This window comes from Sciurus vulgaris (assembly GCF_902686455.1).
Source record: "Sciurus vulgaris genome assembly, chromosome: 12".
Lineage (NCBI taxonomy): Eukaryota > Metazoa > Chordata > Mammalia > Rodentia > Sciuridae > Sciurus > Sciurus vulgaris.
This window is the reverse complement of record NC_136473.1, coordinates 13,334,652-13,359,726: the sequence shown is the minus strand read 5'-3', so window position 1 is coordinate 13,359,726 and position 25,075 is coordinate 13,334,652. Positions and strand designations below refer to the sequence as shown.

The 25,075-nt window shown below is 48.2% G+C and overlaps 1 protein-coding gene across 8 annotated transcripts in view; it reads right to left on the bottom strand.

The window, feature by feature from the left end:
• The window catches only part of PFKFB3 (6-phosphofructo-2-kinase/fructose-2,6-biphosphatase 3), a 76,741-nt gene that overhangs the window by 16,231 nt on the left and 35,435 nt on the right, over positions 1 to 25,075 (bottom strand). For 3 of the 8 annotated variants that reach the window (XM_079107552.1, XM_079107554.1, XM_079107555.1), the window contains exons 2-6: positions 2,854 to 2,979; positions 1,769 to 1,865; positions 1,049 to 1,115; positions 493 to 567; positions 223 to 279 (exon numbers count right to left, since the gene is read on the bottom strand). In XM_079107552.1, coding sequence (XP_078963678.1) covers positions 223 to 279; positions 493 to 567; positions 1,049 to 1,115; positions 1,769 to 1,865; positions 2,854 to 2,979 — 422 coding nt within the window. Of the gene's footprint in view, positions 1 to 222; positions 280 to 492; positions 568 to 1,048; positions 1,116 to 1,768; positions 1,866 to 2,853; positions 2,980 to 9,938; positions 10,300 to 23,818; positions 24,003 to 25,075 lie in introns of those variants that run through there. The other 5 variants (XM_079107558.1, XM_079107559.1, XM_079107553.1 and 2 more) reach the window with 4 other exon arrangements.

Genomic DNA, 25,075 nt, shown 5'->3' with positions numbered 1-25,075 from the left:
GGGTAGAGCCAGCCTGGGGCAGAGACCATGCTCCCGAGGTGCATATCACTGTATGCTTGTGCCTCTGCCCCATCGCCGACACAGCAACACGGCTGGGAGGGGCAGCTCGGTTCCGGCAGAGTGCCTCCTGGCCGCCTGACCTGGGCTCCTACTTTTCTAGGATTACAAAAGTCCTTGCAGTCAGAGCTGCTGCACGTGTGTGGGGCTTTCTGATGGTCTTACCATGATGTTGGAGGCCACAACTGTCGGATCGTCACACACAGACTCAATGAAAAACGCCTGGTGGAAGCGAGGCAGGAATGTTAGGACACAAACACTGCAGAGGGCCGATGCCCACGTCACTATCACATACGAGGAGGAAGGACACCATATGTCCCCCCGGAAGGCGACAGACCCAGCAGGGATCAGGAAAGGAGCTGGTCTCCGAGGGTCTTCCTCCACCTCCCCTGCCCGCCCTGACCTTGCTGGGACAAGGCGAGAAGTTTGGCTCACCTTGAAATCATTTTCTTTGGCAAAATGAAGGATCATGTGTCTCCTCTCTCTAGTGGTATTAGTGGCATCGAAAACCTGATGGAAAGAAGGATGAGGAAGAAGGCACCAAGCCTGATTTTGATGATATTTACTGACAATAAGCCTGAAAATGTGCTTCAGGAGCTCAGGAGTCTGTCCTGCCCAGGGCCTCTCCAAGGACAATAGGGGAGGGGTGGCAAAACCAAACAAACCAGCAGTGAACTGAAGAGGGAGGGTGGACACAGAGGGGCCCCGGCTGTAGTGCTGGCAACAACCCAGGCTCTGCTGTGAAGGTGGCACCCAGATGCCCAGAGAGGGGCAGGAGACAGCACAGCAGGGCCGCACCTCACGGCCATCCTGGGACCACCTTCCTGAGCCACCGGGCTGATCCAGTCACCTGCTTCCCTCAACCTCAGGGCCAGAGGCTCTTAGCCCTGTCTGTGTCCCCCTACAATGGCCCTCAGCACAGCTCAGGCCAGTGAGGACACCACCCTGCTGGGGGACTGGAGACCAAGCTGGCAGTATTCCCCAGACTTACTGCAATTTGTCCCCCTTCCTTTGTCAGGTAGCTTTTGACATCTCTCAGGGCAGCTAAGGCACACTGCCTGCAACACAGGAGGAAGAGAAGCCACACTTCAGAGAAGGTCGACCCCGGGAAGCCCGAGCACTCCCCACATCCCAGCACGGGAACCTGCCCTTCAAGTTGTAACTGCCCAGTGCCAGCCAGGCCTCTTAGGGCCTAGAGGTTTCCAATCTGAGGCCCTGTGCAGAGTTACAGAAGCCCTCGGGAGGCGATGCTGCTCCCGGCTGCACACTGGAATCACTTCCTGGGGAGCTACCAAGCTGATGCCGGAGCCCACCCACAGATCCTCACTGAGCTGGCCGGGGTAGGCCCTGGCATTGGCGCGAGAATCTTTACAAGCTCCCCTGCTGAGTCTAAGGTGCAGTCAGAGCTGAACGCCAGCACCGGAGGGTTTCAGGATGCCTCAGGCTTAACAAGAAATCCTTTGCAAACACAAACAGATGATTTCCACTGAAGAGGACTTTGTCCACCCTCAGGATGTGGCTGCTGTTGATCTGTCAGAACATCTGGGAACAGATCAAAGCAGGCACTCTCAGAGAGGCCAAGAGGCTTGCCCTAACACTGGACCCAGCTGAAGGCCACCAGTGGACAGCCACACTGCAGGCCCGGCTTTCCCTCCCTCTTACGGAACCTGGCTTGGAAACAAAGCAAACCAACACCCCAAGCAAGCCTTACTTTCGGACTTTCATGGCTTCCTCATTGTCGGGGCGGAAGAAGTTATAGGAGCTGTACTGCTTCACGGCCTCACGGCGGTACTCGCCCACATTGAACACTGGAGGGAAAGACAAGGACAGCCCTGGATGACCCCCAACAAGAGGCAGAGGCCCACCCCCAACTGCAAACACACCTCAACCCAAGAGAAAACCAACCCACCACCAACACACACCAATGCGAACGAGACAACATGGAAGCCAGAGGGCGGAACTCCCGCTCCCGGGTCATCACCCCTTCCTGGAGGCAAGCTGCTGTGCTTCCCAGAACAAAACACAGTGCCCACTGCCACTGGCTCTACCTGAGGCCATCTCATGAGGCCAGCCTCCAGTCAGTCACACAACACGGCAGAAAGAGGGACAATGACTCTGCCTTTGGTATCCAAGTGAGTGGGTCTCACTGCCAGGTCTGAATCAGTCATTCTCCTGCTGGCACAGCAGCTGGTGCCAAGGGGACAGTTACAGGGGCAGCAGGCGTGTTGCTCAGTGGTAGAGTACAACCTTGGCATGCACAAAGCCCTGGGTTCAAGCCCCAGCAGCCAAAGAAAGATTTACTGGGCAAAATGGGAGACAGCAAATAGAAAAACTGTCCCTGTCCTCAAGATATTTCCCATTTAAAGCTGAGAACACCAGACAGAGATTCATAAAAGTATCACTGATGGCAGGAAAGTATGGAGCACTGGAGGTCATCAGAGGAGCATTTCAACTAGGGCCAGGCGAATTTCAAGAAAAAGAGCCACACAGTGAGGTGGCCAGAGAGAGCTTCATGGAGGAGCTGACACCTGAGTCAGACAGGATTCGGGGGAGCGGGGAAAAAGAGAATGGCCAGTGAGACAAAACCTAAAAGGTACGGAGGGGTGTTGATGCAGTACGGTGGGGATACAGCTGGGAAGGGACTGGGATCAGACTCCAAGCCCCGGGACAGGCGCCCCCTGAGCCTGCCCCCAGGCACCAGCAACTGGGGGTGAAGGTCATGTTTTCACACTGCGGGGGTCTGGCATGCAGGGCTGCAGCCCCCAACAGAACAGCCTAACTGGGGACCTGGCTCACCTTTCGTTGGGACACCAATCCAGTTGAGGTAGCGAGTCAACTTCTTGGAGATGTAAGTTTTGCCCCGGGCGGGGAGGCCCACCATGACAATCACCGTTGGGGAGTTGGTCAGCTTCGGCCCACAAGCTGGAAAGAGGAGTCAAGAGATGGGTCACTGGTCAGGTGACACAAGCTGATGAGCACAGTCCGACGCCCAACATGAAATTTATAAGAATGGCACTACATTAGCATACTTCACTCCCCACTCCAAAGACCCTGGCGCTGACAAGCCAGCAGACCAGGGCCCTGTGGTAGCCAGAGCCCCCCAGTCACACCTTGAGCTCAATCTCACTCTCAGGTTATAAATTTGGCAAAAATAGTGCCAGTCCCAAATTCTCAACCTGGTATGAGGGCCCTGACCTGGCCAGGGACCCCATTACCAACACCATGGTGGAAGAGCGCTCCTGGGGGTGCGAGGAAGGGACCCTAGCTCAGGGCAGGGCAAATCAGCTGGAGGGGGAGGCCGTTCCCCACTGCAGTGTGAAACTGAGAGGGCAGGTGGCAAAGGGACGAGGAAGGTGGCCCAGTGAGCCCAGAGATGGAGAGAAGCCACCTGTCAACTTTCTGACCCCCACATGGGAAGTCTGGACAGCATTTCTTTAGAAAAAAAAAAAATCAATGGCCAGTTTCTAAAATTCAGAGCTTATTAAATGAAAGTAGGTCGGAGACCCAGAATGCTGATTTCCCTCCTGGCTCCCGCTGCCGAATGATTGCCCCACATTCCTCAGAATCTCAATAAGACAGAAGGCGAGGGAGGGAGGTGTGCAGAAAGCAGCTAAAAGAAGCCTGTTCTGGAAACTAAAGGCCCAGTGTCTCCTTGGCCGTCATCTTGCCCCTGAGACTCCTGGAATTCCTGCATCCCAGTGACAAGCCAGCTCCCAGAAGCCAAAGGCCGCCTGCCAACTCCAGCCCAGCTGTCCTCGGCACCTCCTGGCACAGGCCGCGGCCGGCAGGAGGAGCTGCGAAAGCCCTACCTCCAGTCCAGGCGGGCTTCAGAACTGGACAGGCCCAGGCTCCAGGGGGCGCCTAAGATGGAAGGTAGCTGGGTGGGAAGGAAGGCTCGCCACAACCCCGAGGGCAGCCCAGGCGGGACACCCAACACAGTCCCAACGGAGGTCATCTTGAACACACCGCAGTGGACTCCAGGATCCGACCCCGGGCCTGGGCAGGGGCGAGGTGGAGGTGTGCGTGACAGGCAGGTGCTTCGTTTCCCATTCCTACTCATTAATATTCAGGAGCTGGATGAAGAGCAGGAAGTAAGGCATCACGGCCTCCCAGAGGCTGAAAAGCCACACAAGGTTGTGGCTGAAGTCCCTCAGCTTCCAGAGTTCCTGGAACAAACAGGTTCCTAGAAAATGGATGCTTATCACTGTCCAGGATGAGACCCACAGGTGATAAGCACTTGAGCAGTGCGAACGAGCACCAAGGGGCCATATGTCCCCAGAGACAGAGAGACAGCAGCCTCCCTGAGAGCCATGGGTATAGGATTCGCCATGGGTATAGGACCCGCCATGGGTATAGACTCGCCGTGGGTATAGGACTCGCCGACTGCTCCCCAACCCCGTTGTCCGGGCAGCTGCGGTTGACAATTCACAGAAGGGCTACCTATCACTGACACCTTCTCACCTGTGCCTTGAAACAATATCCATCCCCTGACCCCCTCCCCCAGGCCAGCAGCCCCTCCCTGTCAGGTGACCCCAGAGGCCACCACCCAAGAGCATCCAGACATGCATGGAGACACACAGCTGTGCACGCAGGGGATATCTCTCCTGGAATCAGGCCAAGGAAGCAGAGGCAGAAGCTGACTGATTTATCAAGTTGGGGATTATGTCTATCCACTAATCACAGGAACAAATCTCCTCTGGTAATAGACAATCTGGGAGGCAGAAAACAAACAAAACCATGCCACAGCAGAGTCAATGCCTTTAGGCAAAAGGTCAGGTTGAATTTCAAATCCAAAACCATCACTCCCTCAGTTGACAAGGTGAAGCCATTCTTCCCATTGACTGGGCTTCCTGTCTGAGATTCAAAGAGGGCTGCAACTTCCCTCCACCCAGATGTCCCCTGGGTCTCTGTCAAAGAAGGGAACCACAGATCCTTTCAACTAAATCTCTGGCTACTATTCTTCATCCCCACCCTGACCACCACTCTTTTTTAAACTCAAAGCATATCTCAAGTGTCTGCATGAACCTATAATCTCCCATTCCTGACTGAATCCCCTTAGACCCTCAATTTCTTCTTCTCTTCCCTATGGTCTTTTTTACCAGCTATCCCAGCAACTCTCTCACTGCCCTCCCTGGATCCCTGCCTTTTCTTTTCCTACAGCACAAAGGATGAGGCATAGTAAGTATTGAGTTTAAACTTGTGTTAACACAAGATTCTCTAAGGTACACTAGTCTTTTTCATTTCATTTTGTATAAATTGAATAACATTTTAAATTTTTGACAGAAAGTCTTTGAGATGTATTTAGATGTCAACTTAAAAACGCATAAGTGGGCCCACTGTGTTATGGGGAAGGGAATCATTGTCTAAAGACCACTGATTACAGTCTGGGAGGCCCGGGCTAAAAGTATTATTGATGCTGAAGGCCGTGGTCCCTTGAGTAAGATCTCACAGAAGAACACCAAGTCTCAGGAGTTGAGCCTTCACACTACAAGGTCATTTACTCACTCACTCATAAGACACACGCTCTGGGTGTCAGGTGGCCAGACAGACATGTGGAAGAACCTGGGTCCGCGTCACTGAGTGGTACCACTGAGCAAAGACCTGAGTATACAGAAGCTGGCCATACCATCCTGTTAGTTCACAGGGCAAGCTGGCTCCCTGTGTCCCTTCCCTGCAGGTAAACATACACCGGACTCCAAATGAAAACCAGAAGGCTAGCGAGTCAGCATGTGACTTCGGTTACAGTGACTAGGGAAGTCAATCATAGAAAGAGTCAGCAGATGGGCAGTGAAATCCCCACCTGCACAGTGCTTGTCTCTCAAATGGCTAGGGAGAGGCTGCAGCCCTGGGTGCCAACTCCAGCTCTCCTCCTGAAGCCCCTCTGGACCACTGTAGCTTAAATAAACCTGCTTCCTGACAACTCCTCAGGTGTCCAGCCTCATCTGTCCCATATCACTCCCTGGATAAAGTGACTAGCCTCTCTGTGAACATGCAACATGTAGACAAATGCAGACTCTGGACAGCTGCCCTACTGACACTAGCACTCAGCATCACAAAATAGATTATTCGCAAGACCCTCTGCTGTGCCCACCCCTGCCACCTCCCTTGAGCTTACTTCTACCCAGAGGCTCGACCAAATGCTACCCTTAAAACTAAAAAGATGCTAAGTCATTTGTTCTTTTCTGCAAGTAGGTGAGTTATACTTCAATTACAAGTTCAAGGGGAAGAAATGCAAGGGGCTGTTTATGAGACAGCTGTGAGCCAAGAAGGGACCCATTTTCTCCATCATGTAAGAAAAACTGAGATTGTGCCCATTGATGGGAACCACCTCAACCTACTGGAAGACAGAATCAAGCTGTGCAAAAAGATCTGCTTTGACCCTAGCGATACACAACCACCCTAAGAAGTTCTCTCTAGAAAAACAGACCTAACCCAGCTGGTCTCTAGAGATACCAGAAGGCAGCACAGAGAACGATGCTGTCTAATGAACAGCAGCAGCATGCAGCTCACAGTCACCTCTTTCAAGACCCCTTTTGCACTATTCAATGGCGTGGGCATACATGAATTCTTGTGCGTGCACAGTTTAACCAACGTCAACCTAATCTTACACCTAACGAATAAATGGCCTTCACAGTTCCCCTGTGATCTCTGCGAGCAACACTGGGCAATGGGTATTTTATAGTGACTCACGGGCAATCTGAGGAGGCAGAGCAAGAAGCATGCAAGGCCCAGAGTCAAAGCCTGGCCTCGCCACTCCCCTGGACAAGTTCACCTCTCCGTGTCTCCGTCTCCCTTTCTGTGCAATGGAGGGATGCTCCATAGACACCACTGTAAGAATGAACCACAGCATAATTCATGTCCTCTGTTAGCATGGGCCATTATGGCTATCTGAGTGACAGACAGGGGTTCAGTGTAGGTCCTTCCTTTTCAGAATCCTTCAAACTGCTCTTTCCTATATGAGTGACCCTCCTAAGTGGTTAAACCTAAGAAGCTTTTAAAAAATAAGTTAGCTGGGTTCTATCTGGGGCCATCCTGACTTGGTTTGAGGCTCCGGTAACGGATTTTGTTTTGTTTTTCAAAATCTCGCTCAAATGATTTTAGTGGGCAGCCTCAGCTGAGAATCACTACTGGGGCCAGCTGAGGACAAGGCAGGGATTTCTCTGGAACACCCACCCATCTTCCCTAAGTTAGAATGCCACCAGTGGGGATAGCCCCTAGGAGAAAATCTGTCACACACACACCCCTTCTTCACTGCAGTCGATCCCCTGCAGTGTCTGTTCTAACTGACACTAATCCTAAGCCAAGATAGACTGGCTTTGTCTCATTCACCAGTATTTTAGGAAAATGAAAAAAGTCTGGTGCTTTAAGATGTTGTCTTTATACCTGATGTTTAAGATACTGCAGTGACAAGTGATAATACTCTCTATGCTCCAATGAGATGACAACTTTAGCTAATGCCTAAGTCCTAGGCCTTAACTCAGGATCCGCAACATTGAGCAGAACCCCCTCACACCCCAATTAAGTACAGGGAATGTAACCTCCTTTACAGACAAGGAAACTGAGGTTCTGAATGGCTGATAAATCTTCTAGGTCAGTAGGGAGGTGCTCCATTTTTAGTGATGATCAATAAAAAAGGAGACCCTTGCTAACCAAGAACTACTTCTAGTCAATTAAGCTGATTCACAGATTCAACAAGTCTCCATTTGCATTTGATGGAAGCTGTGAATTTTGCCAAGAAGGTCTTACCACAATGTTAGTGGGACAACAGCTCACCCAATTTGGGTGCTTCAGGGACAGCAATATCATCTGTCTTGGGCTCATCCATCTGGGGCTTTTTGCTGTTCTACTGTTCTTTGTACCTGAACAGAAACATTCCCTATGCCCTCTTTTAGTAATAAACCTCAGAGGGCTCTGCTGCAGACATCCAAAGAGGAGACCGCTGATAAAGGTGATAACAGGAGAAAGAAATCCCACCCAGTGTTTCAAATGCTATTAGAGAAGAAGTGTTCACCTTCCCCCACTCCAGTAAAAGACAAATATAACTACATAAACTGGGACAGACACCACTACTAGAAATAAGGATATGTAATAAATACCCAGGCTGCAGATATTTTTGCAAGAAGGAATGTGTTGGAGACTACACCCCAGAGCCACACACAAGGATTCCAGGAGCGGGCGGGACAAGTGTCTCAACCCATAGGCTTTGGCAGACACACCTCTCCCTCAAGCTTTGAATGGTTCTGACAGTGATTCTTCTTCTTGGGCAGATGTCTCATCTGCGTGAGATACGTGCTGGCTCAAGGAGACTGATGGATTGGATTCTGAAGCCTAAAAATGCCCTCCCGCATGCTGGTGTCTGTCAAAATCACTACTGAGGTGATGCCAACCAACCTCAGTGCCCTCTCAGAAACACAGGATGGTCCTCTCAGACCCAAACCTGGGGACCATCCCAGAGAGCGTGTGTGTATGCATACATACCATCACCTGGACCTACATGGATATAGAAAAACAGCCCATGTTTTGTGTGGCCAATTACAGTTACTAAGTACCCTATAGATGATAGTTATTGTATTCAAAAGTCCAAAAGGGGCAGGACTTGTTTCTGTATCTGGCCCTGGTAATATCTCCTTGGGGTATTTTTACAGAAAGCCAATAAAGACCTCAGACAGCCCCAGATTAGTGAATGCACCTGAAAGGGCTGAGAAACGAAAGAGAAGCCTGCCAACCTCTCCTGGCTATCTTGGCCAGAAAGAGAGAGCAGGATGATACCTGAGGGCTTCCCCCAAACCCTCAGGTTCAACAGAAGGGACCTGCTGGTTGGGCCAGCGCCACCCGCTGGGGGCAGGGCTTGGGTAGAGAAGTCGTGACTCAGACGCGGCAAACCTCCAAGTGAGCTGTCACTGTCAGTGGTGGCCATCCTAAGAAACGTGGCAGCCTGGAACTCAGGTGCCCTCAGATGACCGAAAGCCACCAGCATTTGCACCTGGACCCCACCGTTACCTCTCTGGCCTAAGCAAAACGCCCAGCACGCACTGGCCCCTCTGCACCTGTTGGACTTTTCTGGGTGCCTTACCTGGAAGGGCAACAACGCCTCAGAGCCATTTCAACTGCCATTCTGCCGCCAGAGAGGCGGCTCTCTGCAGCTAGAGATGGAGCCCAAGGGAACCTCCAAATCGTTTACCCAGGGCGTCTGGCGTGGCAGGAAGGCGAACTGCCAGCAAATTCCGAGATCGGGGGAGCGTGTGTGCACGTGTAAAACGCTGCCAACCGCGCAGTCGCCAATCTACAGACCCTCCCCAAAGCAGGAGCTACAGGCTTGGTTCCGGATGGCTGTTGCCCCCAGTCTGGGGGCTCCTGAAGTCGTCGTGGAAAGTGGGGGAGGGATGGCAATGTAGAGACAAGGGAGTGGGAGGTAGGAATCGAGAGCGAAGAGAAGACAAGTTTGTGTGAGGGTAAAAAGAGGGCGAGCAGATGGAAAAGGAGACAGAAATGTATAGCAAGGGAGAGAGGAGATGGAAATGCAGAGAGGAAAGTAGGGAGAGGAGCGAAAGCGCTGCCCGCCGCGCCCCTGCCGCAGTGAGCCGCTGGTGCCGGCGCGGCGCGGAGCGCGCGGACCAGCCTCTGCGGCGTCCCCGAGGCGCACGCTTTTCGCCGCCTCGGGCTCTCGCAGCCGGGGCCTGGGCGCGCTCGCCGTTTCCGGGACCACAGCGCCCCCGCCGTCCAGCCCCGGAGGCGCAGCCTGCCGCCGCCCCCGCCCCGCCGGCCGCGCCCGCACGAGCGCGCTTCCCGCAGAGGGGCACCAGCACAAAGCGGGCGCACACAATGGCCTGGCCCTGCACGCGGCGCAATCTGCAGCCTGGCCCCCGCGCAGCTGCACTCACATCTGGGCAACGAGGGCCGGTGGTCGACGGGCACCCATATCTTCTGCACCCGGCTCTGTGTCAGCTCCAAGGGCATCTTCGCAGCTGCACTCGGCGGCCCGCCACCCCGGGAGGAGATTCCGACGTGGGGAGAAGGGCGGCCGCCGACCCCGGGAACAAAGGAGAGTAGGGGTGCGTGCGCCGGCGCGCGATCGGGCGCTCGCTGTGCTGCTTTGGGAAACGTGCTTTGTGCTAAGTCCTGGACGCTAGCCCGAACGGGGATCCGCGGGCTCTGCGAGGGGCGCAGGGCTGTGGCTGCCAGCACGGCCGGCTTGTCTGCTCTGGAAAGCCCGGGGATGCTCGGGCGCAGTGACAGCCGCGATCAAGCTGCCCAGCAAGCCCGCTCGCCTCCTCTCCAGCTCTACCAGGATGCCACACGCACCGCCGGGCCTTTTAAAGTATCCGGGCCGGCAGCAAGGCTCACGTCAGCTCTGGGCGGGCCGCATTCTTTGCGTCCCAGCCCCCTTTCACGTGGGAGGAGGATAGGCGAGCTAGGAGGCGGCCTAGTGGCGCTCCCTGCGGGCGGGCGACAGCAGCAAGCCCTGCTCCGGCTGTCTAGTCCTGTGTCCAAGAACGCGGAGTCCTGGTTGGCTCTTTACCTTGTTAGACCTTTCTCGTTACCCCTTAAGGAGACCTGAATAATTCCGGCCCCTCACCTGAACTGTGCTGGGAGGATAGGAGCAACGTGGTGCACTGTCTAGTGCGATGTCAACTCCTGCAGCCCGGTCTTCTGGGCGCTCTCTCGGAGTAGTAAATAAAACTGGACCCCATTCCTACCTGTAATCCATTACCTGACTATAAACTCCGGAATAACTATTGAGAGGCAACACCTTGGTAATGCAAACTCAAAATTTATACCGTGTATTCCTGTACACCATATAGCCTTCCCTCACCACATTTTGATATGTCCGTGCCATGCTTTATTGGTCCTCACAGTTTGCATTGGCTCGCGATAAATGACAGCCCGTAGTTACACCAGAGGCCGTGCAGTGAAGATCTGGGGTGCTCTGGGTGGGAACCTCCGCCCTAACAGGGGCACGACATGAATGACTTGACTTTAGCAAGCGAAGTCTCGGCACAGAAGCTTAGCCCTGCCTTGCGGAGGGGTGCACACTTCGCGCAGAGGCTGGGCTGTGATTGGAGGGAAGAAGGCGGCGCTCGCTGAAACCCACAGTGCAGTGGAAAAGTCTGCGCAGAGGCTGCCACACGTCGCTCACGTCCTGCATGCTCGGCTGGGAGGGCGCCCGCTCCCTGGCGGCGGGCACAGCTGCTCCCGCCCCACTCTCCCGCCCCGCCCGGGCCTCCGCCCTCTCCAGCATCCGGGTCCGCCCGGAGGGGCCCTGAGCGCCCACAGTCACCCACCTGGCCCGTGTCCCCGGGGCCTCCCGATTCCGACCCCCACTCCCGCACCCCGCCCTGGCGCGCCGCCCTCCCTAGAGCCCCAGCTCCCCACATAACTTTGCTGACTGTCTGATTTCCGCGCTTGGGCAGCTGTTCAGAAACCCGATGCATTACATTTGGACTTGTTTTTCTGCAGTGGGAGCAAATGCCAGAGGTGACACCTTAGAATTCCCAAGGGAGAGGAGAGCCCCACTCCACTCCCGAAATAAGAGTGGGCTGACCCAAAGGGGAAAACAAGTCAGCAAGTGCCAGCGCTACGGGGAAGCATTCCGGGCATTAGGGTTTGCAGGGGTCAGGGAGGGTGTTAGGCTGCGGGCGAGGAGAGTTGCACCCCTGCAGGGAGCGCAGGGCAACGATCTGCACCTGCTCGCCTGCTACTTGCCCACTAGGGATTTTGCACATACCTATAGGCCAGGTAAGTGGACCAGGTGGCATTCTTTCACCTTCCAAGATTTTGAACACGATATTGGTTTCAGCTCAGGGGAAGCAAGGGTGGGGATCTGCGCTAGAAGAGTCACTTCTTTAATCTCTTGACCTAGATAACAGCATCTGACCAGGGTTGGCAATCAGGGCACTAGACAGTTGACATCCCCAGAGATCCCTGCTGAGCACTGCAGATAGAGCACTTTCCCTGCCTGTGTGTCAGTAAAGCTGTGGACCTCCAGAACAAAGACTGGTTCCTCCCCAGTCACCTCCTGCACCAGATATGCAGCAAGCAAACAGAAGTCAATTTAATCCCCCTGCTGCTTGGCATAGGTAAGTGCAAACTGAAAGTGCATGAGGGACAAGGACAAATTCACACTTGAGGGTGTTTTTAATGGCCAGTTTGAAATGTATGCAGCCTTTACTGGCCTGAATAAACGAGAGACCTCATGGGAGAGAATATTGCTTCACTACAAAACTGCTCATAAGCAAACCAACTACAACTATATTCCAAGAATTTACTTTTTGGAGTTTGCTGATTTAGACAGCCTAACTCTTTACCTAGTTCTGCTGATGGACCTCTGTCTTCTCAAATGTGGCCCTCCAGGGCTCCACCAACTCCCAAGTCCCCAAACTGGGTAGATGCTACAAATGCAGCCTGTGGGAAAAGGCTGCCAAGATTGAAACCATTTCTCTACTACATGATATTTTTACAGCCAGAACAACTCCAAGTGCCAGGGTAGACAGGATTTCTCTTCGATTCTGAGTCATGAACCTTGACCCTATTTAAGCCATAAGGTCTTCAAGACAATCTAGTCAAAGCCCCTTGCTTCATGTGAAGGAATAAACGAAGGTTTGGACATTAGAGAAGTCAGGAAATCAGATCAAAGATTAAGGGAGAAAGCCAGTCAGGAACAAGGTTTGTTTGGGGAGTGGGTTTCCTCTACTTGACACAGACAGCAGATAGCTGTCCCCTCCTGGGGGATTCATTATAGACTCACCCTAACCCAGGGTGCTGAGAGGAATCCTCAAGCGGGGGAAGATCTGACAGTGATTTGGATGATCTCACACAGAACAATTAAGCTGTTTGGAAGCAAAGGGCAGAGAAAGACCGTCATTGTGTAGACAAGACATTAGCAGGGCAATTACTTAAAACGCTACCAAGTGCTTGGTGGGGTGCTTGCAGAGCTGAATTCACTGAGCTAGGTTCACCCTTAGAGAAAGGACATGGAGGTAGTTTCCCCCTGTGACCTTTACTCCTAGTTTCTGCTGCTGGCCAGTGTCATCTAACCCTTACCAGCACTCCCAGACATGATTATAACAGCAGTAAGTGACATCATGTGCATGATCCTGCACCAACTAGCTAGATTTAAACATTTAAACCATGCCAGTGTCTACCTCTTCCCCAGGGAGAAAGAGAGGTAACAAGCTGTGGCAGGCTGTGAGCAATCAGAAGTTGCTAATTAGACACAAAGTGTCATTATTTGCGCCACTGAAAAATCCCATGGATGAGAGAATGAATCTGAGACACCACATAAACAGCAAAACCAAACCCTTCTATCACCACCCATCCAAAGAGGGGGAGGGGGATTTTTTTTAATAAAATATTTGTGACTCATATATGAATGAGAATAGAGACTCAAGACTACCAAAACAGTGTCACACAGGAGATTTAAAAAACAATTCATGTTAGGGGTAGAAAGGATAGTAGAATGAATCAAACATTACTACCCTATGTACATATATAACTATACAACTGGTGGGATTCTACATCATGTACAACCAGAAGAATGAGAAATTATACTCCATCTATACGTGATGTATCAAAGTGTATTCTACTGTCATGTATAGCTAATTAGAACAAATTAAAAAAAAAAAAAAACACCGATTCATGAGCTTCTAGCAACTTTATTCGTACCTGCCAAAACATGGAAGCAATCCAGATATCCCTTGTTAGGTTAATGAACAAACTATGGTACCTCTAAACAATGGCGTATGACTCAGTGCTAAAAAGAAATGATCCACAGAAAGACCTGGAGAAGCCTTAAATACATACCACTAAACAAAAAAAGCCAATCTGAAAAGGCTACTGACTGTAAGACTCCAACTACAGTTGTGCCTACAGAGGTGCAGAGATGGGAATTGATCTTGCAATGAACCTAAAACTGTTCTAAAAAGTAACATCTATTTTTAAAACTAAACTCAAAATGGATTAAGGACCTCGGAATCAGACCAGAGACCCTGCAGATTATAGAAGAAAAAGTAGGTCCAAATCTTCACCTTGTTGGTCTAGGATCAGACTTCCTTAACAGGACTCCCATAGCACAAGAAATAAAAGCTAGAATCAACCACTGGGATAGATTCAAACTAAAAAGCTTTCTCTCAGCAAAGGAAACTATCAGCAATGCGAAGAAAGAGCCTACAGAATGGGAGAATATCTTTGCCAATCATACTTCAGATAGAGCACTAATCTCCAGAATCTATAAAGAACTCAAAAAACTTTACTCCAAGAATTCAAATAATCCAGTCGACAAATGGGCTAAGGAAATGAATAGATACTTCACAGAAGAAGATCTACAAGCAATCAACAAACATATGGAAAAATGTTCAACATCTCTAGTAATAAGAGAAATGCAAATCAAAACCACCCTAAGATTCCATCTCACCCCAATTAGAATGGCGATTATCAAGAATACGAGCAACAACAGGTGTTGGCGAGGATGTGGGGAGAAAGGTACACTCATACATTGCTGGTGGGGCTGCAAATTAGTGCAGCCACTCTGGAAAGCAGTGTGGAGATTCCTTAGAAAACTTGGAATGGACCCTCCATTTGACCCAGCTATCCCACTCCTTGGCCTATACCCAAAGGACTTAAAATCAGCATACTACAGAGACACAGCCACATCAATGTTCATAGCTGCTCAATTCACAATAGCCAGACTGTGGAACCAACCTAGATGCCCTTCAATTGATGAGTGGATAAAGAAACTGTGGTATATATATATATATATACAATGGAATATTACTCAGCCATAAAGAATGATAAAATTATGGCATTTGCAGGCAAATGGATGAAATTGGAGAATATCATGCTAAGTGAGATAAGCCAATCTCAAAAAGCCAAAGGACGAATAATATCGCTAATAAGTGGAGGATGACACATAATGGGGGGGAGGGAAGGGTTAGTGTTAGGGTTAGAGTTAGGGTTAGGGAGGGGGGCAAGTATGGAGGAAGGAAGTACTGTATGGAGGGTAAAGAGGGGTGGGAGGGGTGGGGGGAAGGGAAAAAATAACAGAATGAATCAAACAACATTACTCTATGTAAATTTATGATTACACAAATGGTATGCCTTTATGCCATGTACAAGCAGAGAAACAACATGTATCCCATTTGTTTACAATAAAAAAAAAAAAAGAATTCATTTCTTTTCTACACATGTCATTACTTTTTTCTCCAATCAAGTAGACTTCACTGTCTCACTGAGATGCAAAGAGTTCACAATAGCCATAGACCTGCTCTGGGTGAATCAACTCAAATTGTGCCATCTATGTCCCACCAAACCCAAGTTTCCAATTCTCTCTGCCCAGTGCATGTTACTCCACCTGGTATGGACTTTTCCTTCTTTGAAGGACCCTTCTGAGCTTGGGATCATGCTCCTAAAGCTACCTGTTAGTGTTTCATATCCAGCATCACACTTCCCTACTGCTTCAAGAGGGTGTTAGAGTCCAGACACGGTTCCCTACCCAATATCGAGACATGAGAGTCATTTTTGTTAAAATGTACTATATTGTGACTTCAAAATCGTCATGCTTTTTCAAAATCAGATGTCCTGTAATCTAGTTAGCAGTGTTATACCAACATCAGTTAACTGGTTTCCATGTTTTACTACAGTTACATAATATGTCACCATTGGAGGAAGCAGGTGAAAGGTTCATGTACAAGTACTCTATGTACTGTTTTGCAACTTCCTGCAAGTCCGTAGTTGTTTTAAAACAAAAAGTTGACTTTCAAAAAAACTTTTAGATCAGCGAGATATCTCAGTTTGCTCAAATTCTGGAAAAAAAAATGCATAGGTTGTATAGATTTGGGCATTGAGGGGGAAAGATTTGGCAGGAAGATGGTCAAGAACTCCATAGTGATCTGCATTTGTTGACAACACCATTGTTTCTTGCAAAAATGACACATACATGTACACATGGAATTTGCATGAATCCTGTACCCATGGAAAAAGAGAATAAAGCTTCAGCTGTGTTTTAATGAGGGTGGTTTCTATTTCTCAACTTTGCATAGATCTTTGGGAAAATAGCAGAAGGTTTGTGTCCTGTCCCCAGTGGGCAAGCTTAAGACAAAGAGACCGTCAAAGAATTCAGCAGAGGCTTCTGAGAAATTCAGGCTAAGCCTCTTTCCCCTGGGGTGAAAGGTGTCTCAAAAATGGTTAACTACCGTGGGCAGCCAGCAGTTACTAGACACTCACAAGCTGTAGTTGTGTCTCAGAACCTGCAAGGAAGAAACTACAGAAGGAATCTCAGTTAGCATGGGTCCAGCCAGGGGACAGAAAGAGGTGCTCAGAGAGACATCATCCTGGTGTTAAACCAAGCTTCACATGAACTGTTACAAAGAAAGAGTCCCTGTGCCCAAGAGCTTATAGCTGAAGAACAAAGGAAGAAACGTCCGTGGATCAGGTGAGAACTCAGGGAGGGAAAAGGGAAGAATGCACCAAATGCAGGCCAGAGTCCATGCAGGATGTTAAATTCACTGAACTGAAGGCAGGTCGCCTGGGAATTTCATGCACATTCCTTTGTTCTTCAGTTTTTCCTTACTGAGTCTGAGGGCATGTGGAACCCAAAGTCAAGATCTCTCATTTTATATGCAACAAGAATTCACTGAGCCCCAGCTGGACCACAGCAACCAAGGCAAGCAAGTTACGTGCCTTATCTGAATTCACTTTTGAATGTCAGTGTCTCCTCAACGCACACGTGCACATATACACATACATACACACCCCTGCCTTTCTTCCTTAGAGTTGAAACTGAGACTCAGAAACATTAAATAAATATCCTATGGTCACATAGACGATAAGCTGAGGAATAACAAAATCTTCAGCTAGTTTGGTTTTCTTTCAAGTTACTTCCAATATAATCACTTTCCTACTAGAATGCTCAATCTCCTTCCCAATGACAAGGCTAACAGCAAAATTTTGGATCCGAGAGTTTTAGGTGGTAGTCTGTTATGGTATGAATGTGAGGTGTCCCCCAAAAGCTCACGCATGAGACAATGCAAGAAGGTTTAGAGGAGAAATGATTGGATTATGAGAGCTTTAACCCAATCGGTGACTTAATCCCTTGCTGGGGATCAACTGAGTGGTAACTGAAGGTGGGTGGGGTATGGCTGGAGGAGGTGGGTCATTGGGGGCATGCCTTTGAGGTACATATTTTGTATCTGGCGAGTGGAGTCTCTCTGCTTCCTGATCATCATGTGAGCTGCTTCCCTCCACCACACTCTCCTGCCATGATGTTCAGCCTCACCTTGAACCCTGAGGAATGGAGTCAGCTGTCTATGAACTGAAAACTCTGAAACTGTGAGCCCCAAAATAAAATTTTCTCTAACAATTGTTCTTGTCAGATCTTTTAGTCATGGCAGCAAAACAGCTGACTAAAATAGTCTCTGAATTAGATATTCATTTAAAATGTACAAATAAGAATCATCTTAAGAACCTACACATGACATAATGAATCCCACTAATAGGTATAATTATAACACACCAATAAGAAAAGAAGCAATCACAAAGATTAATAACTTAAAATTTCCAAATAATGTTTCAGTGTCAAGTGTTTTTCACGTGAAAGCGCAACCTGGGCTCTCAGAGAGACTCATGCACCTGTATGCTTTAGCAGTCACATCTGCAGAACCTTCCAGATGTGATGTAGGAACAGCACATGCTTTACAAGTATACTAAGGTCCATTTAACAAGAAATGACAGTTTTATGAAAAGAAATGGCATTCATTTTAATGATGAAGCACCATTAAAACAGAAAAAAAAAATGTGGAGGCAGCCTTAGTCTCCTTGTATACAGCAATCACCACTTACCCATAGAGGAAAGACCCCAGTGGATGTGTCTCTTTAGACACATCTGACACTCTTCAGAGAGTGCCAAACTGTCTATAGACTGTATTTTTTTTCTATAGGTACACACCTATGAGAAAGTCTAATTTAAAAATTGGGCACAGGAAGAAAGTAACAATAATAACATAATAAAAAAGAACAATTGTAACAACATACTATTTACTACAAAATATATAAAACTTATGAATTATTTATTTCTAGAATTTTTTCCTTGACTATTTTCAGGTAAATGAAACTGAGGAAATTGAAGACCTGAATCAGGAGGGGCTCCTATATTTCTCAGAGGTTTTCAGAAGTCCTAATTTGCTGATCGCAGTGGTGCATGCCTGTAATCCCAGCAACTCAGGAGGCTGAGGCAAGAGGATCATAAATTCAAGACCAGCCTCAGCAACTTAGCAAGGCCTTAAGCAACTTCATAGAACCCTGTCTCAAAATAAAAACTAAAAGGGCTCAATAGTAGAGTGCCCCTGGTTTCAATCCACAGTACCAAAGAAAAAGAAGAGACCAAGAGGGGAAACACACACATAAACACAAAACACGTGCACGCCCACTCCTTTCCCCTTGCCATGTGACATTTTGCACTTTCTTGGTCACCAGGTGCAGTCCCTTGACCCTGGACAAGAACTATGAGCCAAATGAACCTCTCTTCTTATAAAGCTACCCAGATTCAGCTACTTCGTCTGAGTAACAGAAAACAGATGAATACTTATATCATTCTCCTAACCAGATTGGTTTGTGACTCAGCTTCCCTAAGCTGAACTATATCTGTGTGCACTATCAAAATCCAACTTCTAAATAGGAAAACCTGAGGACCAGATGCTGGACCAAAGTGACCTCAAGCAGATATGGCCAGCTACCCAGAAAGGCAAGACTGAGGGCCTTGCTAGCTCTCTCGTTGACACTTAATCTTGATTTTTCAGTGAAATATGACAAATGGCTTTGTTTCTTGCCAGAGAAGTTTCTCAGCAGTAATATTCTGTAAACCCAAAGATAACATAAAGAGAAATTGAAGAAAAATCCAGAAATGTGGTAAGACCCATATAAACTGATATGACAGCTCTAGTTAAAGACTTATTCTAGGGTAGCTTAACACAACTAATCGCCAGACCACACTCAGATGTCTCCTGTCTGAGGTCTTCTCCCAAGTCATGGACGGAAAAGAAGCCAGAGCAGAAATCCACCTTTTCCATAAGAAAAGGGCTCCATGACCTTCACCAGGTGAAAAGGTTTCTAAGGGCATCAGTAGATAAATTGTATATGGGTCTGTGGAAGGGGGACCAGTTAGATGTTTCCTGGCATCACCGTTTATTCACTGGTAAGACAAATTATCTCTCAGTCGTCACTCATGGTGCTTAAAGAGGGCAGACAGATGCTTAGGACCAGAGGCAACCAACAGGACAGCCATAATGACCCAGAGTTCCCCCATCTCTCCTCCAACCCCATCCCCCAGCCCCCTGTGAACTTCGGCTCTATTATTAGACAGCACCACTGGATAGAAAGACATTGATCTTCCTGGAATTTCCCCCACTTCCTTCTCCCTCTGCTGCTGGATACAGAATATGCCCGTGACCTGGTGTGATGGTGCTTGCCTATAATACCAGTGGCTCAGGAGGCTGAGGTAGCAGGATTGTGAGTTCAAAGTCAGCTTCAGCAACTTAGCAAAGCCCTAAGCAATTCAGTGAGACTCTGTTTTTAAATTTAAAAAAGTAAAATGAAATAAAATACAAAAAAAAAAAGAGCTGAGGATGTGCTCAGTGATGAAGCACCCCTGGGTTCACTCCTCAGTACAAACAAACAAACAAACAAACAAAAACCGTGAAAAACAGAATATGCCTATGCCCCTTCTAACAGCAGATATTCACCCTCAAGTATCTGCAAGCGGCATCACATTCCCATCAAACCTGCATTCTGCATGTTAAGGAGCACGCCTTGATTTTAAGATGGCAGAAAGACTTTTCTCACAGCAGATGGCAGAGACTATGCTATTCGCTAAAGAGTGAATTTGCTTCATGATGTTTAAAGAGTTGGGATCTAAAGAGAGATCACTGTTGAGTGATACCATTAGATCTAGAGGAAATACCAAAATAAGCCAGGGACCCAAAATTACTACAACAAAAAGCAATTCTAGGGGCTGTGGCTGTGGTTCAGTGGTAGAGTGCTTGCCTGGCATGCCTGAGGCCCTGGATTCAATACACCTCAACACCACACATACACACGCACACATACACACAAGCAACTCTGGCATGGTCTAGCATGCCTGTAATCCCAGATATGTGCAAGTCTAAGACAGAAGGATCATAAGTTCAAGGTCAGCCTAGGCAACTTAGAACATGTCTCAAAATAAATTTTTTAAAAAGTTGGTGACTGGAGATATAGCCCAGTGGGAGAGCACTTGCCTAGCATGTGTAAAGGCCTGGGTTAAATTTTCAGTACCACACCAAAGAAAAAAACCCATTTTAGGTTAAATAATCAACCAACCATTATGATCTGAGTTTATTGCAGTTCCCAACCTTGGCCAGAAGGAATGAGAGGACAAGGAAGAAACTGTGGTGTGGGTGTTGGAGTTATGGCCTGGGAGACTGGAGCCCAGACCCTGGTCCTGACCTATCTGTACGTGGTCTGGACCTTTGTTCTCCTATCAGCTGATGAGGTTTCCAGATGGTCTTTAAGCATCTCTTCCACTTCTTGAATGGCAAAGATCAATGATTCCCATTGTTCTCCGTGAAATAAAATAAAAATTAGCATTTGTAAACTGTCCAGGTCCACCCCAGGTGGGTGACTCTGTGTCTGAGTGGGTTTCTTCCACTCTTGACAGCTCTGCAATTTGGTTTCCACCTCTTGGCTTCCTCGGCAGATCCGACATCCCCCTAACATGCACGTGAGTATGTGCACGCACACGCACGCATGCACACACACACACACACACACACACACACACACACACACACACCCCACATGAGGCTGACAGGAAGCTTCCAAGTCAGGTCACTTGAGATTGCTAAACTGGGGAGAACAGAAACTGGAACCAGACCATCTCTTCTGCTGAGTATGGAAAAGTGTGCCCTGGTGATGCACGAAGGAGCCACATTGAGAAAGTAGGGGACAGGCGCCGTGGAGCAAGACCCGACTGCACTCGTGGCTGCTGACGTATGCAGTGGAGCAACTTGGGGCTGGCAAAGCAGAGCTGGCATCCTTCCCCTGCTCCATGCTCCTTCTTTCTCCCAGTGGAAAACATCCTAAAAATAGAGCTGAACTGAGCCCCCAAAAAAGGCAGGTTTTAGAAAGCAACACTGACTAACTGTTGGACGAACTCACCCAGCTGAGCTCTGTCAACGCACAGCGTTCACACTACAGAAAGGGACCATCTGTGATGACACTGGGAAGAAGGATCCTGTGCAGTTCTGGGTGACTCCTTTTCAGGGGAATGTCAACATACTCCTATACCTCCTGAGAAAGGCAACCAGCCACCCAGACGCCATAGCTGAATATATATATATATATAGAGGAATATATATATAGAGAGAGGAATAGCTGAAGAACCAGAGATGAGATGAAGAACAAGACTATGAGATAAAATGATAGCTGCTTACAAATACATGGCAGTTGTCTTGCATTATGTTGCCCCATAAATAGAAATCAGATGCTGGTTCAAAGGTACAAGGACATGTTGTGTTAGGCAGCTTTCTGTTACTGTGTCAAAATACCTGAAGTAATCAACATAAAAAGAAGAAGGGTTTTATTTGGTTCAGGGTTTCAGAGGTTTGATTCATGATCAGCTGGCCCAGTTGCTCAGCATCAGCGTGTGGTAGAGGAAGTTGTTTACTTCACAGCTTCTGGGACGTGAAAGAAAGAAGAGGAGCCTGGGTCCCTATTTTCCTTCAAGGGCATGTCCCCCATGACCTAACTTCCTCCCACCAGACTTCACCTCCCAGATTCTATTACCTTCCAAGAGCGCCACAGGCTGGGGACCAACCCTTCTATACATGGGACTCTGGGGGACACTCTAGGTCCAAATTATAGCAGGTGGCTTCCCATACAATGGCTAACAGCAGGCCAGAGAGATAGGAAGTACCTGCCATATTTAGAATCACAGCCAGATGTCCGTCTAGCAGAACTTTCTAGAGGGGTTCCCCCATGGCTAGAATCCAACCGGCTGGCCTCTGACTAGCCCTGCAAATGAAGGATCCTGTGATTCTGCAGGGGGACTGAACACCTGTCCCAACTCTACCTCTCACCTGCTCTGTGACTCCTACAAGACAATAGCTACCATGCTGTGGGAATCGGGCCTAAAACTGTAGAGAACCCCTGGGTTCAGTCCTCAGTGCTGCTGGGAAAGAATCCAAACACTTACTGATTAAAAATTAGAAACCCAAGTAGAACTGTTTCTACTTGGAGTGTGGACCCCATATGGCACTTCCAAGTCCTTCCAGCAGGACTTGTCAAAGGGCTTGTCAAAGAAATGTTTCACCCAGTGTCCTCCAGACCCTTCCTGCTGCCCGAGGTGGTCAAACGTACCGCTAACTGTCATATCAGCAGTTTTATGCCCAATTCCCACAGCACGGCAGTTACTGGCTCGAGGACTTTAACATAGAAAAAAACCCTGAGAACTTCTGAACGCAGTGCAGGCAAGTTTCAGTTTTGCCAGAAGAGAAGTTCTGGAGCTCTGTTGCACAATAATGTGAAGATACTTAGCCCTACTGAACTGCACACTTAAAAATGGCCAAGATGGTACATTGTGTGCTACCAGTTTTTAACCGCACTTTAATTTGTAATTGTGTTTTTAAAAAGTGCATCATATACACTCTTCAAATATACCGAGTCCATGAGAGGCAGGAAAGAGGAAAGACTGTTCTAGATGAAGGAAACAGAAGTGACATGACAACTCCCCAAAACTTGTGAGCCTGCATAAAATCCTGAGTCAGTTGAAATGTTGCTCTTTTTCTGTAAATAAAGAACACTAATGGGAAATTGGTGAGACCGAAAGTGTGCATATTAGATAATAGAACAGTGTCAATGCTGCTTTCCCCATTTTGATCACTGTACTGTCCTTGTTTTTATTTAAAGCAGAGGGAAATCATATCTGCATCTAGCTCTCAAATGGGTCCAAAGAACAATGCCTATTACTCTCTCTGTATACACACACACACACACACACACACATCTTCTCTCCCTCTTTTTCTGAGATAAGATGGAGATATATAGGTGGATGGATGGGTAGGTGGATGGATGGGTGAGTGGATGGATAGATGATAGATACATAGATAGGTAGGTAGATAGATAGATAGATAGATAGATAGATAGATAGATAGATAAAGAGGGAAAGAGGGAATCATGAAGGAAATGCAGTAAAATGTTAAATTTGCAGAATCTGGGTGAAGGCTATCCAGGAAACTTTTGAACTATTTTTGCAACTTTCCATTAAGCCTGAAATTATTACAAAATGCAAAGTCGAAACTCAAGAATGTTAAAGTTCAGGCAGAGCATCAAAGCTTAATAACTCTGCACCTTTACCTCAAAAGTTTCTTCCTTAGATTTGGAAAGTGCATACATTTAATCAAAATTCTTATGGCTTTTAAACAAACAAGGAATTGAGACAACTCTGGCCATTCAAAAACCAATATTGAAAGATAATGACAAGTACATTTAATTCGATTTTCCATTTGCTGACAACAAAAGACCTGCCACATAGCCTGGAGTAGTGACGCATGCTGGGGATGTGGTTCAGTGGTTAAGTGCCCCTGAGTTCAATCCCTGGTACCAAAAATAAAGAGATCTGCCACCTGTGAAGCCGGTCATCTGTAATGTAGAGAAGCACCCTAGGACATCTCCTCATTTACTATGTGTTACACAGCTTGATATACACTATTCAGTCCACGCAACACCACTTACATACTGAGATGCTGCTGGAGCAGGGCAGGCAGAAGGGAGTTCACTTTTCCCTTTGAAGATGACTTTCCAGAAATCCACACAACACTTCCACACTGCTCTCCCTGGTCAGATTTAGCCATGGAGACACCTCTTGCTGGGACATACAGGCAGATGTGGCCTCTGAGCCAGGCCAACTGCCCAGGATGCTGCTATTAAGAAAGATGTCAGAATGAATAAGGGGAGACACCAGCAATCACTGGTATAGTGTCCTTCTCCCAAACACAATTTTAACAAATGCTCTTCTTTTTCTTTCTTTTTCATTTTCTCTTTTTACAATGTTAGGGATTGAACCCCGGGCACTCTACCACTGAGCGACATCTCTTTGTGTTTTATTTTGAGACAGGGTGTCCCTAAGTTGCCCAGCCTCACCTTGAACTTGAGATCCTCCTGCCTCTGCCTCCAGAGTTTCTGGGATTTGCAGGCCTGCACCACCATGCTTGGCTACAATACCATTCTTGAATTTATCTGTCAGAAAGTTATTTTTGCTTACACAACTGAAGTGAATCAAACAGCATCTGTCATTACAAAATATGAAGGTGAAGGTGTGTATGTCACTATGGGCCCTGCATTCACCCCACACTATCAGCTGACTAAAGCTGGGTGTGGTAGAAGGAGGGAGGCAGAGGTTCCCTGCTGCAGGGCAGGTAGCTTCTCAGTCCATCTGCAGGGATGAGTGGTGATGGGGCTGAGCTACTCCCCTTTGTCAGGGGCTTGTCAGGATGTGGTCACGTGATGGGCTCTCAGTGTTTAAGGCACTCCTGTTATTTACAGTCAGAGGCAAAAATACATTATGGATATCATTCAAATTCTATTCCATAGGAATTTTACAATTAGAATATTAGTAATAGAAGGAAAACCAAAACAGTCTGACTTGAAATCACTTCTCTATCATATACCACCCAGTACCTTTTTCTTTTGGCTCATTGTATCTCTGCAAGCAAGAGGAGTCACCAGCAGTTCTAATGGAGCTTCCCCAGGAAACCGGGCCTGGGCTCCAGCTCTTCCAAACCAGTCAAGCTTTATGTCACCAGGAGAAGGATTCCAGGACTTTTTACATTGGGAGAGAAGAGAAACACAGATCTACTACAACCAGGTGAGAGTCTGAGCCCAACGGTGACTCGGCTGAGCCCCAGGATGGACCACTGGTCCTGCAACAGCAGATGGAAGACTGGTGAGACCAGAGGGGAGCAAACTGGAGACCCAGGACTCCCCTACTGTCTTC